Source organism: Leptidea sinapis, chromosome 43 (assembly GCF_905404315.1).
Source record: "Leptidea sinapis chromosome 43, ilLepSina1.1, whole genome shotgun sequence".
In the NCBI taxonomy this organism is placed as follows: domain Eukaryota; kingdom Metazoa; phylum Arthropoda; class Insecta; order Lepidoptera; family Pieridae; genus Leptidea; species Leptidea sinapis.
Genome location: NC_066307.1, coordinates 1,305,869 through 1,320,369, shown reverse-complemented (window position 1 = coordinate 1,320,369; position 14,501 = coordinate 1,305,869). Strand labels below are relative to the sequence as shown.

General features: G+C 32.4%; 2 protein-coding genes across 2 annotated transcripts in view; one reads left to right on the top strand and one right to left on the bottom strand.

Moving 5' to 3' along the window:
- The window catches only part of LOC126977064 (calcium uniporter protein, mitochondrial), a 151,990-nt gene that overhangs the window by 1,932 nt on the left and 135,557 nt on the right, over positions 1-14,501 (top strand). The window contains exon 2 of the mRNA XM_050825751.1: positions 3,385-3,490. Coding sequence (XP_050681708.1) covers positions 3,385-3,490 — 106 coding nt within the window. The remainder of the gene's footprint in view (positions 1-3,384; positions 3,491-14,501) is intronic.
- Positions 3,519-14,501, bottom strand: part of LOC126977049 (uncharacterized) — a 112,184-nt gene continuing 101,201 nt past the window's right edge. Inside the window, exons 2-3 of the mRNA XM_050825707.1 lie at positions 10,132-10,872; positions 3,519-8,252 (exon numbers count right to left, since the gene is read on the bottom strand). Of these exons, the coding sequence (XP_050681664.1) occupies positions 3,809-8,252; positions 10,132-10,872 (5,185 nt within the window). The 3' untranslated portion in view covers positions 3,519-3,808. The remainder of the gene's footprint in view (positions 8,253-10,131; positions 10,873-14,501) is intronic.

Here is a 14,501-nt window from a genome sequence, read left to right as displayed (position 1 = left end):
TAAAAATGATTCCTCCTTGCCTGTTACCCGATGATCAAATTCTATAAGTCAGCATCATAATATTATGGCCCTAAAAAGAATTGTAATTGCAGTGGATAATAATGTTTTCGCAGGTACTTAGGTACATTGGAAGCACCAGAAGAAACCACCAGAAAACCATTTTAATTTCCATGTAGACAATATTAATCATGTTACTAGAATTATTCACGTAATATTATCCCATCTTTAGTTACGTATTCCGAATAACCAAATACCGTTTGAATAAACAATTCAAATAAAAAAATATTGATTCTGAGTGGACTATCATCAAATTAATCTCAATCGTGTTTGATGCCCGCGTGAGTGAAGTATTTATTATATGGAATTTAGTCAAAACTAATTGAAGAGGTCGTCTATGTTTATTCGCATGGTTGGGCCTTATTACCCCAATACCAGCACTCAAAAGCGTCAAAAACCTACATAACCGCTGTAGAACATTTTTCAGTTATGATCAGATAAATCAATTAAGTGAAAATCTAGTTTTGTAACAATATATTACAAAAAAGTCTAAGAAATTTAATTTTTAATTCAAATATTGTATTGTTTAATAGTAAGACGGTTAGCACTATGTTCGCACTAGTGCGGTAGATTTTTTCTATCGAGAAAAAATATATAAAAATAATAACCTCTCTGAATATTTTAAATAATAGTGACACCTGTAAGCAAGTTCTGGGAGAATGAGAAATATAATAAAACAATTTTTTTTAGAAGGTTGGGCCTTAACAATACCGTTGCAGCTACGATAAGTATTTTCCGGTTTGAACGACGTTTTTGTTGGGTTAATCTTCCTTGATCGTATCCTACTTGGAATGCGATCTTTCCATCTTCTATTCCTTTAGTTAGTTCCTTTTTATCACACGTTTGAATGTTTGTTAAGGTAATTATCTCTTGAAAGTTCGATGACTTGTTTAGGCAGTTATAATGTAATATATTGTATCGAACATATTAACACTGCAATTTAACGTAATAAAGTTTCGTGTGATAAGAAGAGGAAAATCGACCGAGAATCCTTATTAACTGCTTCTTCTTGCATATGGCCTATTTGTTTTTACTAATGTCACTTACTTTGTTGTTCTTAATTACGTATATTCTAGTATGTTTAATTAAAAATAAATTAAAATATTTGCATAAATATCATTCACGTGATATTTTAAATTTAAAACTATACTAATATTATAAAGACGAATGATATGATTGTTTGTTTGTTTGCATTGAATCGGCACTACCGAAGCTATTTTAAAATTTTTTTCACTGGTGGAAGGTTACATCCTCGGGTGACATAGGCTATATTTTATATTTAAAAAAAAATTAAGGGACACTTACTAAAACTCCAATAATGAAACACAAGGTGTAAAAAAATACCGTGCGCTGTGAAACCTATTGATGATAGAATAAAATAATGTACTACGACTTTGCAGAACACATCATTATTTACAAAAAGTGTCGAGATACGACAATTATATGTTATAAGTGTTCTTTTATTTTAAAATTTATTTATTTTATCAAAATACACACTATCATTACAGAATATTCCAATGCGATATTTTGTCGCTACTACGTGCCCCGTCCTGTGTGTATTCGGACAAAGTCGCGGGGTTTCAGGTAGTTAAATACAATAAAATGTAATATAGTTCTGCGGCGTCTGCCTAGTGGCTAAGTAGGGGCGGTATAATTGGTCAAAAGATTTTTTAATTTCATTCGAAACGGAGCTGTCTATTTTTGGATAAAATACGTCGTAATCTATATACATACTAAAACCATAATATCTGTCCAGCCACGACATAGTAGTCCTCTACAGATTTCTTTATATACTCGTTGTTGGTGTGGATGCCTCTAATCTCAGTACTGCCTGTAGGGAATTTAAAGATCAAGGGGGATCAGATCCAGGCTAGATGAGGGATGTTGGGTTTTTCTCGGCAGACGAGGGAAAAAAAATCTATTTCGAGATCCCAGATGGCGGATGTGATTTTCTCAATAAAATCAATATAAGTATCATTTTAGATAGGAGTGTCAATTAGAAATGACATCCATTTTGAGATCCAAGATGGCGGATGTGACTTTTTCAATAAAATCAATATGATAGTCATATTTTCGAGGTTTTCGGGTGTGTTAATTCCGTATATGACAATATGTAATGTTCTCTACGTCTACAATTAAAATCCTACTAACTATTTCTAACGCCGCTACCGTCAAAAAAGTAGTATTTTTATAAATAATGGTAAATAAAATAAAGGTGTTAATATAATTTTGTAAATAAGTTTTTTTAAATTTATCGATAAAAAATGTATACCCAAATAATTATTTAAGATTATATACATATATTAATTTCATGTTCTATTAATCTAAATAGAACTTGAAATTAATATTTTTATAAAAAGGAACTTCGTTCCTATCTGGTGCCCCACGACACCACACGGTTTGTCACATCTTAAACACCCTTGAAACCCTTTATTTTTATCCAAATGAAGTGTTCAAACAGCCGTATACCACGCATTACGCTGAGATTTTTAAAAAATCACTGAAACAAATAATTACAATCGTCTTTACGCGGCACCCGCTACTGCAACACCGCGAAAACTGCTTATGGGGCTCGTCCATGAGATTTGCGATGTTTTGGATAATATACTCATGATACGTGTACCATGTCTGACGCAGAACTATGAATATATATAGCTATAACCGCTTGTACCTAATTCTACTTGTTATATTGTTCTTGAATTGTAAAAGATTTTTCACCTGTGATTTTCCTCAGCGGTTCATATAAATTTTAATTTAGTTCGATCCTTTCTCTTTAATTGATAACAGTGACGCTTAGGGCCTGAATGAAATGAAAACGGAGTATAATCTGATAGGATATGAGCTGATGATCGCGGGAATAATCATTTACCACGGAATAAACTTAAACTTTTTTGCGAAACCTGACTTTAGCTGCTATTCTAGATGCACATAATAATAATAATAATAAAAGCCTTTATTAACAATCTATAAATAAGTGCAGTTACATTTCTAATCTTAAATCTACTATTTTAATTTGGTTATATAAAAGTAATTATGTAATAATTTACTATATTAGACACCGGTTTCTAGATTGTTTTGCTTTTCAGCATAGGCCTCCCCAAGTTTTCTCCACAAAGATCTATCTCTTGCTGTCCTCATCCAAGTCGGACCTGCCACCTTTAGAATATCATCTTCCCATCTTCGATGCTGTCTTCCTTTATTTCTGGTATTATATCTTGGACACCATTCTGAGATATAGATGCACATAGCCTATGATTATTTTTTATACGTTGGTAATATATTAAGTACATAAACCAGTTTCAAATAAGATTATAATATTTTTCCCAGGAATCCTGGTGTCGTAGATGGCGACCAACTCGGCGTTCATTTTTCACAACTGTGTTCGTACAAGGATCAAAATCAGCACCGACAAAACTCGAAGAAAAAGTTGATGGTAAGGGTAACACGCTTAAATTAAAGTATTTTAATGTTTAAATCATTTAATCGTTTTCAATTTACTTATTTCATATTTAAGTATAGGCCATCACCATACAGAACATGTAAATTAATAGTTTTGTATGAATTACGAATGACATGTATAACTATACTACAGCTTAAGAATACATTTGATTAAGAATAACTATTATATTAAGGTTAGTTACAGTATATTATTTATAAGATTTACAAGTAATAATTTAATTATGCTCAAATATAAGATTGCAAATACAGATCACAATAATTATAGCATGAATAAAGCTTTATAATGATTATACTAATTTAACGACTTGTTACTATTTAAACTATCATAACATGATTCTAAAACTTCAAACTCCTCAAATATCATTTCTCCAAATTTTCCGGTTGGAGCAGTTTTGTTATTCTCTGCATTGTTATTTACATAATAAAATTTTTTTTCAATGGCATGGTCATTAATAACATTTGATGTTTTCTCAAGTCCTGACCCGTTAAGACTTTCTACGTTTGCATTGTTACTCAATATATTTTCTATTTTATTGTTATTTAATTCATCGGTTTTTTGTTGCGTGACAGTAGTTTGGGGTTTTTTAACGTCTGGAAGAAGATTATTGTTTCTATCTTCGTTCTTTTTTACTTGGATTGGAGTCTTCATTGGTCCTTTATTGTAGCTTTCTAATCGATTTATTTTATTTTTGACTGAATTTTCCTCGTCTTGCACTAAAGGTGGATCGTCCTTTGAATTTTGTCTCCTAAACTGAAACCTTTTGGTGTCATCAGTCCCTGTAAGTTCTAAGCGACTGCTGCAACTATTTGATTTAACAAGCTTAAATTTAAACCCTGGAAAGCTTTCAGGTCGTAAGCTTTTTTTTTGATATTCACTTGTAACAGAATGTGAGGTTTGTGAAGCTGGTATTTCAGAAACATTTTTCTTATTTTTGTCAGAGGTAAGACATCCACACTTATCTCCTTTACATTTTGTTTGACATGAATCGCAATCCCTACTGCAATCTTTTTGTAAGCTTTTAATTTCTTCCATTATTGCCTTCGTCATGGGGCTTAAATTCGAGATAGTTTTTGAATTTAAAACTTTTCCTCCATAGTATGTTATAGACGTTCCGCATTCACGGATTTTCTTCAAAATGTCTGGGCTGACGTATTGACTTTCACAACAGAAGTCTTGGTTTGAAGAATCACACAAATATTCTTCACTTGAACTATATACATTATCTTTAATATTCTTGTGAGATATCGGACTTAAAGCATCTGTTTCGTATTCATTATTCGAACTTAAATCTCCACTGGACACCCCACTTGAAAGACTTGAATTGTCCCATTTTTTGCTCCCAATGTTGGTATCTATAGTCAAAGGTTTTGTTAATCGTTTTCTTCCTACTTTGATCTTGACTTCTTCATTAAGATTTTTGTAGGATAATGAACGTTTACTTGTATTCATTGTTTCATCTTCTAACCTTGAATCAAGTGTCATCGGGCTTTTCATTTTCAAAGTATCCTCAAATAGATTTCTTACTTTTTTAACTGTATCTGGATTAGGGAGTTCTTCTTCAATAATTTCTTTATTTACTCTTATGGGGTGGTAGAAGAAATGCCTGCGCACAGAATTTTTTGACTTTTCTGACTGAAAAGAGCCATCACTTCTTTTTATAAAATTTGGTGAAATTTTGCATGTTTCTGTATTTTTTGCTTTCTTTGGTGTGGGTTCTATTTTAGTTCGTACTGGTTCTATGATAACTATATTATTATTTGTTAATAGTTCTTGAAAACTGTATTCTTGTAAATATTGGAGTAGTCCGTCAAATTGGGCTTCTTTACGGTAATTAGCTATCATACTATTTTTAAATAATTCTGATTTCATGACTTTATAGCGAACGTGATCAAAATCATCACATCCTTTTTCATATCCCTTTGCTTTTATTAATGTTGCCTGTGTTTTCTGGTTTAGATTATCTTCGCTGCGTAATTCAACAATTTCTATATCTGGTGTATCTCTGTGCATGTCAGTTTCACTCTTGCCATAATCGTTATTTGGTTTTGGTTTTTCGTAAACATTATTATCAATTTCCTCCCCTTTTTCAATTTTTTCTACTAGCGTTTCCTCTATCTCAGAATCACTTTTTACCTTTTCTGATTCATCTTTCCACAAATTTAATCTACTTTGACCTATTTTTTTAATACTGTCAACTATTTTTACACTTTCTAAAGATTTTATAATTTTTCCTACTGATATTTCTGGTAAAATACTGTTATCTTCCTGTGTTTGCAGTGTGTCATCCTTTTCAACAAATAGAATAGGTTGAGAATTTTCAGGTTTCTCCTCTTTTTCTTGTTTGTTGAGATCGTTCATTTTATTATTTTCAGGTGTTTGTATAAGCTTAGACCAGTAACTTTTAACAGAATTGATTTTTTCTTGATATTCAATGTCTGTTTTAATAGCATCATCTAACTTTTCTTTAACTTGATAATTTTCAGATTTTGTATTGATTTCTTCTTTTATTTGTCTCTCATCTTTTGATTTGGTATAGTTTTCGTCTAATGAAAGATTGATTGTATCGTTACGTTTCTTTAATTTAGTTTTAGAGTCCACTACTTGAAGAATCTGTGGTCTAGTCATTTTGTCAATTTGATTATTAATAAGATTGCTGTACGCTGTATCCTCATTAACTTCTTTTTCTTTATAAATAGGCAGAGAAGAATGACAGTGATAATTTAAATTCTCTATGTTTTCACAAGCATTGGTTTGCAATTTGGGTAAACTGGTTTTTACTACCTTGTTAAGTTTTATCGTTATAAATGAATCCTCACTTTTCAAAAGATTTTCTCTACTTGTATTGTTGTCTGCTATTGTTTCTTTGTTCTCTTTATTTATTTGAACAGGCTTAGTAGTAAATTCTGTAAGTAAATACTTCGATTGATTATAATTGTTGCTCCTATCAGCTGATGTTACCTCTTGTTTCAACGGAGGATCTATTATAAGAGTTTGATGGCCACCTAATGGTACTATATCAATATCTGATTTTGCTGACGTCTTAAATGATTGGACTCTGGATAGTAAAGAATGATTCTTTATTTCTTCTGTGAAAGATTGTTTCCTTATTGGTCTGCTTTCTTTCTTTAATCCTTTTATAACTGTATCCGGACTAAGTATAGGAACAGTTTCAGACGGATCACGTTGCCTCAAAGAATAATGTTTCTTTATGTCAGACTTTACCTTTGGCTCCCGAACCGATTTGTGAATATTATCATTAGACAAAGACTTTAAGACTTTGACTGTTGGTTTATAAGAGTTGTTAATTTTTAAACTTTCAGCTTTTGTTATTACTTTAGTATTTCTTATTGTCCCTTCGATTTCGTTTACTTCTCTTTCGTTTTGATGATTTTCAAAGTAAACTTTATTATCTGGATTCGAACTATTAATACTTGTTATAGATTTTAAGTCGTCCTCTAACTTTGAACAATGTATCGCGTGTGTTTCTGGATAAGTATCATTGCTGTACAAAGTCTTTGAAGATATATTTTCAAAAGGACCAGTTACTTCTACAACCGTCTTGTTAAGTTGCCCGTAATTTTCACTAGGTTTATCACAAAGTACTTGTTGAATGTTAGTTTGTGATATGTCGTATGAATTTTCACAAGGCGAATCTTCTGTATCTTCTTCTCTAAGCTGCGCATCAATCCTTTCTGATTTTCTCAAACATTTGCTTATATTTATGTCTGGTAAGGAATAATATTGATTTTCTATTAGTGTGACAAATGGTTCTGTTTTAATATTTATTGCCGAAGTAAAAATATCTTGTTCTAATGTGCCAAGGTTAATACAAGTTGATTTAACCCAAGTTTCTTGTATCCCCTTACTTTCATCTAGTTTTTTCTGGATAGATTGTCTTCTAATATCTGCGAATGTTTTTTTCTTTTGAACTGTTGTATATATAGGATCAGAAGGTAGATTTTCCGAACGCGTTATAGATTTACTCTCAACGCTTTGCAAGTCACAGTACTCATCAATTTTTTCCGCCAAAGAATTGGCCAAATGCTCTAACTTTTGTGATTTTTCGGTAGACGAAGCTATTGAAATCGATATATACGATGTTACACTTCCTGCTTGACTTGATATTGTCTCATCATTTTCAGAAATTAGTGATTGCTTATCATCTAAGCTTTTAACATCCTCGCAAAGGTGATATGTGTCCTGAATGCTGTTTTCTGTGTCTGGAACATGCAATGTAGAGTCAATATCTTCCTGACTTATTACTTCACTTTGCAAAATATTTGATGCTCCTTGTTTATCTTCTTTATCTTCTATATCAGTTTCGTGATCGTCAGTTTCTGTGTAAAATTCTTTAGAATTAGTAGTTATAGACCGACTGGTATATGGTGAATCTTTGCTATTATTGACGTGAGCTTCAAAGTTGTAATGTTTTCTAACGTAGTTTGAATCCAAGCTATCGATCTCACTAGGATTGCGTGAATGCCCGATACTGTCTTCAGATAAAGTTATTTGTTTCGCTTCCTCGTTTAAATTGCTCCAACTACCATCTACTGACTTTGAATTACGGCTTTCGTTTCGTTCTGAAAAATCTTTCTCTGATTTTGTGTCGATATTATCACAATTTTCATCGGTTATTTGTTGTCTGTTTATGTCAGCAAAACATGAAACTGTGCTGTCAATGTATATTCCTTCTAAAACTTCGTCTTTGGTTTGGTACTTTGCTCGACCGATAAATCTGAAAAATTAAAATTTTCTTTAAGAACTGCTTTTGTATTTAACAAAAATTTTGCAATGAAAGATTAGTAGTTATGAAATGATTGTTCAAAGGCTACAGGTTTACAGGGAATTCTAGGTCCATATTAGTTACATCTTAACTGAAGGTTAGTTTTATGATCATAAAGAAAAGCTACTTATAGTTATTTTATGTGGTTGAGTTTAATTTGTGTAAGTGCTCTTAAATATAGTTTTCCAATTACAGCACTAAAGCGCATTATGCGGCAATTAATTAGTGATATAATCGATACCAACTGAGTGCAAAATTATCAAGTGTTTTTTCTTTTAGGCATTGATTGATTTTGGCATTGATCGAAATTTTAATTAAATATTATTGCTAATAATATTGTTTGTTATGAAAAAAATTGAAAGCTTTCGTTTCGTTGTAGTTTTTTGGAAATAATAAAAATTAATTAATACTGTATTATAAAAATAAATATAAGTACGGATGTAGGTACAAATATTGACTATTTTTTTTATTCCACATTTTAATGTGACTAAAATTTCATTTTAGAATTCGAAAATATAAATAAATTTATTTTACAGAAATATACTTCTGTCAATATTGCAATGGATTGCATGATTGAATACTTGATCGAATCATTTAATGAAGCAAACAATCGTAATGTTTTCCTGGATGAAAACATACGTATTTATCAAAATGCAGAATACAACATCTTATTAGGTCCTCGACTCCATGAATAATTTTTTTCAACACTGAACTTAGCGCACTCTGCTGGTGCTGCTTTTGAAAACTAATTCATGTTCCAATTAAGCATCAGCACAATTCGGCATCAGCACAATTCGGCTTTGTGCGGCAATGAGTCGCATTATGCTCTGTAATTGGAAAACTATCAAAGAGTATGTATGGTTTGAGTCCACAAACTATTTACGATAACAAAATTTGGTAGATTGGGTTTTGAGTATCTTATTTGACAGTAGTCGAATAGTTACATCTTCTTTTACGTGTAGCTCTATAGCAAGATAGCTACAGTATGACAGCATCCGTAAAAATAACAAGTTTTTTTGGTTACCAGAAAGGAAACTATCATGTAAGTAATCACTGGTCAGCTCAGTTACAGATACATTAAAAAGCCAGTGAGATATAACTAGCAATTGTCATTTATATTTTGCTGGTCTAGAATATTTAAAAAAAAATATTGTAGTGAAAACTTCCTTAGCGGCGTTGAACACTTTTCTTGGTATAATGGGTATAAAATGTTAAAATCGCGTTAGGACACGTGTCCTAATCGAAAATTCGTAAGTCGTTGAAATTATGGATGAAGTTTGATTTTCCTGAGAGATAAACTTTTTAATGTAAAATAATTGTAATAATAGTTCTGAATTGTTAATTTTTTTATGCAATATAAATTGTTATGTTTGTGCACGATAGCGCAATAATTGAATATCGTATTTAGCCACATAAATGCTAGTAGCTACTTTTATATTGATAAATAAAGTAATTCGTGCGAAATTATTCCCTAACAATTCCAAAATATTCAAAAATACACAAAAGGTTCAAGTTTTCACTTCTGCCGGCACTCCCGGAGTGTAACGCGTTTTTTTTTTAATTTAGTCTACTGGTAAACGCTGGCAACAGTAAATCTCATTAGATTTTTTCGCAAGACCGGTTTTTTCCTTGGCTTATACTGTGAAAACTACTAAACCGATGGAAATAATACTTATGCCATATTAAGATGCAGCGTGTTTCGCAGAAGGCTTATGTATAATTATGATATTTTGGTACTTCCGGAACCTATATTTTTTGACTTAAAAATAGCTATATATTGGCAATACAAATAATTCAGTCAATGACATTTAAATGTATACAATGTAAGTACCTGTCTTTAAATCCTGGCTTGTCAAATAAGCGCGCGCGAGGTATAAGTTGGGATCTCTTATGTTTTCCGTGATTTTGTATTTGTAGATCTGTGAAAGTCTCTTCTCTTATTACAGCTAAACTTCTACTGCGCCGTAAGTTGGATCCTTCTTCCTTGTGCTTGCACAATTTACCGTAGCTTCCACTGAATTCTGTGTCCGAGTTTGGAAATCGTTTATGTGACAATTCGTCAGCAGCCCGTGATCTTGTTAAATGTAGATAGAATTCGTCTTGTGGTAGTTGAACTGGTAATTTGTAATATTCAGCCAATTTACTCTGGAACTTTTCGTTTTTCTTATTATTGTTTTCTTTACTTTTAGGCAACTTTCTTTTTTTCGAACGTTCGTTGCTATTCTTTTTAGAATCCAAAGAGTTCCGCGGGCTATCGAATTCCAAAGTTTCCGTAGGGTTTTCAAAATATTGGATATCAGCAACGGTATTTGCAGCGGGTTTGTGTTCCTCCTGACTCGATTTCCTTTCGACCAGCTCTCGAAGTCGGCTTCTTGTTGAACTCGCGTTAGATGTCACGCTATCGGGACGTTTCAGTGGGTATTCTAAGTTCGATATGGATCGCCTGAACAAACTTGTCTTTATCGAACCGAAGTCACTATCCTCTTGAGAAGAAGCCGCTGAGAAGTTCTGAGTCCTTATCCGGTCAACGTGATTCTGACTAGAATACGACGCGACCGAGTCCACCGAGTGTCTGAAACAAACAAAGGCTTAGATTAGATTAAGCTTGAACAAAAGATGTTATGGACTACGCCTAAGATAAAATTGTTTGCAAAAGATTTGGGTTGGTTCGCTTATGTCATGTTTTGAATAGTGTCTTGTGAATTGATAACATATAAATAATATTATTTAATATTTATTTATTATTATATTAAATGGTTATGACTGAAGACGAAAAAATACGATCGACGGTGCATTGAAATGTTTGTGAAATTCAGATGATATTGTAGTAGTAATTATTATGATATGATGACTTAAATAATATTTGTTGATCCGTTACAGTTTTTTTATATTTAATATTAAGATATCGTAATATTGTTTTGTATGGTGTTTTTTTTTGTTTTTGTTTAACTTAGTCGTTAAATATTACTGACATTTTGGTACCTAAACAACTTTGTATGTAATACTGGTGGATAACCATGAAACACGACCCTACAGGTAACCTTATGGTGAATTATCACTGCCGCCTGTCTTCTCTTATATAAACCAGAGGAGTTGGAGTACAAGCCATTTAAAATTCGATAATATTTTATTATATATATGACTTTTTTATCAGTTCTTCTCCCCACGTCATAGCCTCTTTACGAACTGATTTAGCTTCATGACGTTAACCAAGTGTTGTTGCAATAAGTTTTGTTATTGTCACTTACTTTGGTAAATAATATATATTTCTATTTCTGAAGAGCGTTTTCGGCCTGTACGAAGCGATTATTGATGGCACTAATGACATATGGTAAGATCGTACATCGAATCTAAAACTACCAATGCTTATTATATCTGCAGCTTAGATCAGTTATACGTCTAGATAGACTATGACAGCTCCGCAGAACTAATGATAATAATAATTCGAAAGAATATTTATAATTCACGCACACTAACACAAAGTGTCATACAAGTCGCGAGTGTAAGACGTAGCTTGTCACGCACACTAAAGTATTATACTTGGCCTGTTTTATCGGTTGTCTAACAGCAAGAGACTATCTAGACGCATACATTATCTTATCTGCAGTGGAACAGATATTTTATAAGATGCACGTCAACGACCCAAACTCGCATTTCGATACTAAACTCCTAAAAATGGTTTAAAATGTCAAAGGATAAATAGTAAACTTTATGTTCGACAATATTGGCTTTCTGTTGTCAGTTGACTGAACATTCTGGCGCTGTGCCAAGACTTTGTAAACGGTGCCGATTTTGTTTCTGTTTGTATGATAATTACAATATCTGCACTCCGTATTCACTTGAGGAACAATTACTGTTGAAGTATTGTTAGTTTTTAAATGTTAATGATAATGTCTCTAATTACACAAATTAAATTTGAAAAGAAAATTTGTGAACAATGCGGGACTCGAACCCACGACCTGTCGCGTTCCGTTCGAGCATTTGATATATCTTTGTGTAACTAATCCCAGAAGTGAAGGTTATCACTTAAAAAAAATAACAAATTGAATGTCTCTAATGTTAAAGGTCATCTGGGCCAAAAATGGAGCGACATATTAATGCCAATATTTTATTATAGCCTATGTACAAATAATTTTATGGCTAGTATTGGCCAGTGGTTAGTGAACCTGATCTATATGCTGATTCTCCCGGACTCGAATCCTGATTGGTAAAAACATTTGTATGATGAAAATTATGAGTATTGGTTTCCGTTGGAGTCATGCACGTTTATATCTATGTTTAAGTATGTCTATTTGATATATATATATATATATATATATATATATATATATCGTTGTCTGACACCTGTAGTACGTTTAATAGTACCTAGTTTAGAGCTAGATAATCTGCGCTGTCCCGTCGGAATTATCTTGGTAACCAGCCAGAAACTAGATATATTCCATGTTTCGTCGAATCGTAAGTATGTGAATAGTTAATATTCTAAGTAGAAACAAAATAGCTCGGTCGGCAGCATACATGGGTCACACTAAAAGTTTTGCACTTGTAGCTAATCGGAACTATTTGAATTTCGAATGTTATATTTTTTGAAACGTTGCAACCTTCTTAGTAATAAAAAAAAAACAATTTGCGGGAAATCATTTGTCAATTATTTTTTATCACACATATAAGTTTTACGAACCCAACGATAGTGGAATTAAGTCGAAAAGATTTTAGAGATGATTTTTTATGATTTTAAAAGTTCTCTCCGCAAGGCTGTGCCGCTCGTCTTCAATTCGAGGACTATTGGGGATTGGTATGATGCCAAATTCAGAAAATTTTACACGAAGATTTAAAAGTTCGGAAACTTTGTTGTCGTTGGATCCCTCATGAACTGACAGCGGAGCAGATGCGGGCTCGCGTGGAATGGTGCTCACAGGTGCTAATGTAGTACGACCACGGACATTCTAATGCTGTTTATGACATTGTCACAGAAGACAAAACGTGGATTTATTGTTTTGAACCATCTGCACAATTCCACTTGAAGATCAAAAGAGTGTTAATGCTGAGTAATTTTTAGCTTCCGAAAAAGTACAACTCGTGACAGCGTTCAATCAGCACGTAGAATACATGCCTTCAGATCTGTGGTCCTCCTGTTTTAAATGGTTCGATCGCATGAAAACATGTAAGTAAAATAAAAAATAAGCAATAAACATAATATTTTGGCTATAACATGTTGTTTTTTTTAAGTTACTCAAAACTTTTAGTGTGACCTACGTATTTCTATATAGACGGGTGTAATAACCTTCAGTCAATTGAGCCTACGCCCATTGGTTAGTGTCATCAAGAGAGGACGAATCATGCTCCAGTGATTTAAAATTTTGAATTTCGAGCTCTTTAATTTGTGAATGTTAGGATCGACTGTAGATTTACTTCTGGAATTTTCTAACTGAAACCGAGTATTTTGGTTCAAGCTTGGGAATGGATGTATTTGTTTCACATCATATAAGACAGTAAAACAATGCCACAGAACTCAAAGTTAAGAACAGCGTGTTTGTTCAAAACCTAAGCGTTGACTCGTTAATTAGATAAAATTGTTCGCTATTCGAAAGGCCATGCCATTCATAAAATATTGTGCGTATTCTTTAAATATTGTAACACAACAGACGTTTCCACGTGATTTTAATATATTGCTATTATTATATTTTGATGGTGGTTTGGTTTTCTGCCAAAGTATTGTATTATACAATTTTTACATCGTATTTAAAGGTGTTTGAATTTTCTCTTATATTCTAGGAAACTGGTTCGGAGTATTGATATTATAAATTTGAATTTATTAGCTTAGAATATAGCAATGCTTATAACTATGTTAAATATACCAAACAAAATAAATTTGACCTAGAGATAATAGTAGTTTATGGTAAACTTAAAATGACTATATCGAGCAAAAAAAATCACTAGTATATATTATATAATAATAATCTATATTTTTACAATTAGTATGTTAATCTTCATTCGGGTGAACTTCTCTGTACCAGCTATAAAATTCGTTGTGGTTTTCACGAGGGCTCGTTGAAGGAGATGAGCCCAATACGCATGCGGACACGTTTTATTATGCATTAGATAGTAACACTCTTCGTGCGTGTATCTTCCGTTGCTGCGGTGAAATATTTACAAGTATTTACACTAATGCAGATAAACGTTCCTACTTGAATATTTTCCTGG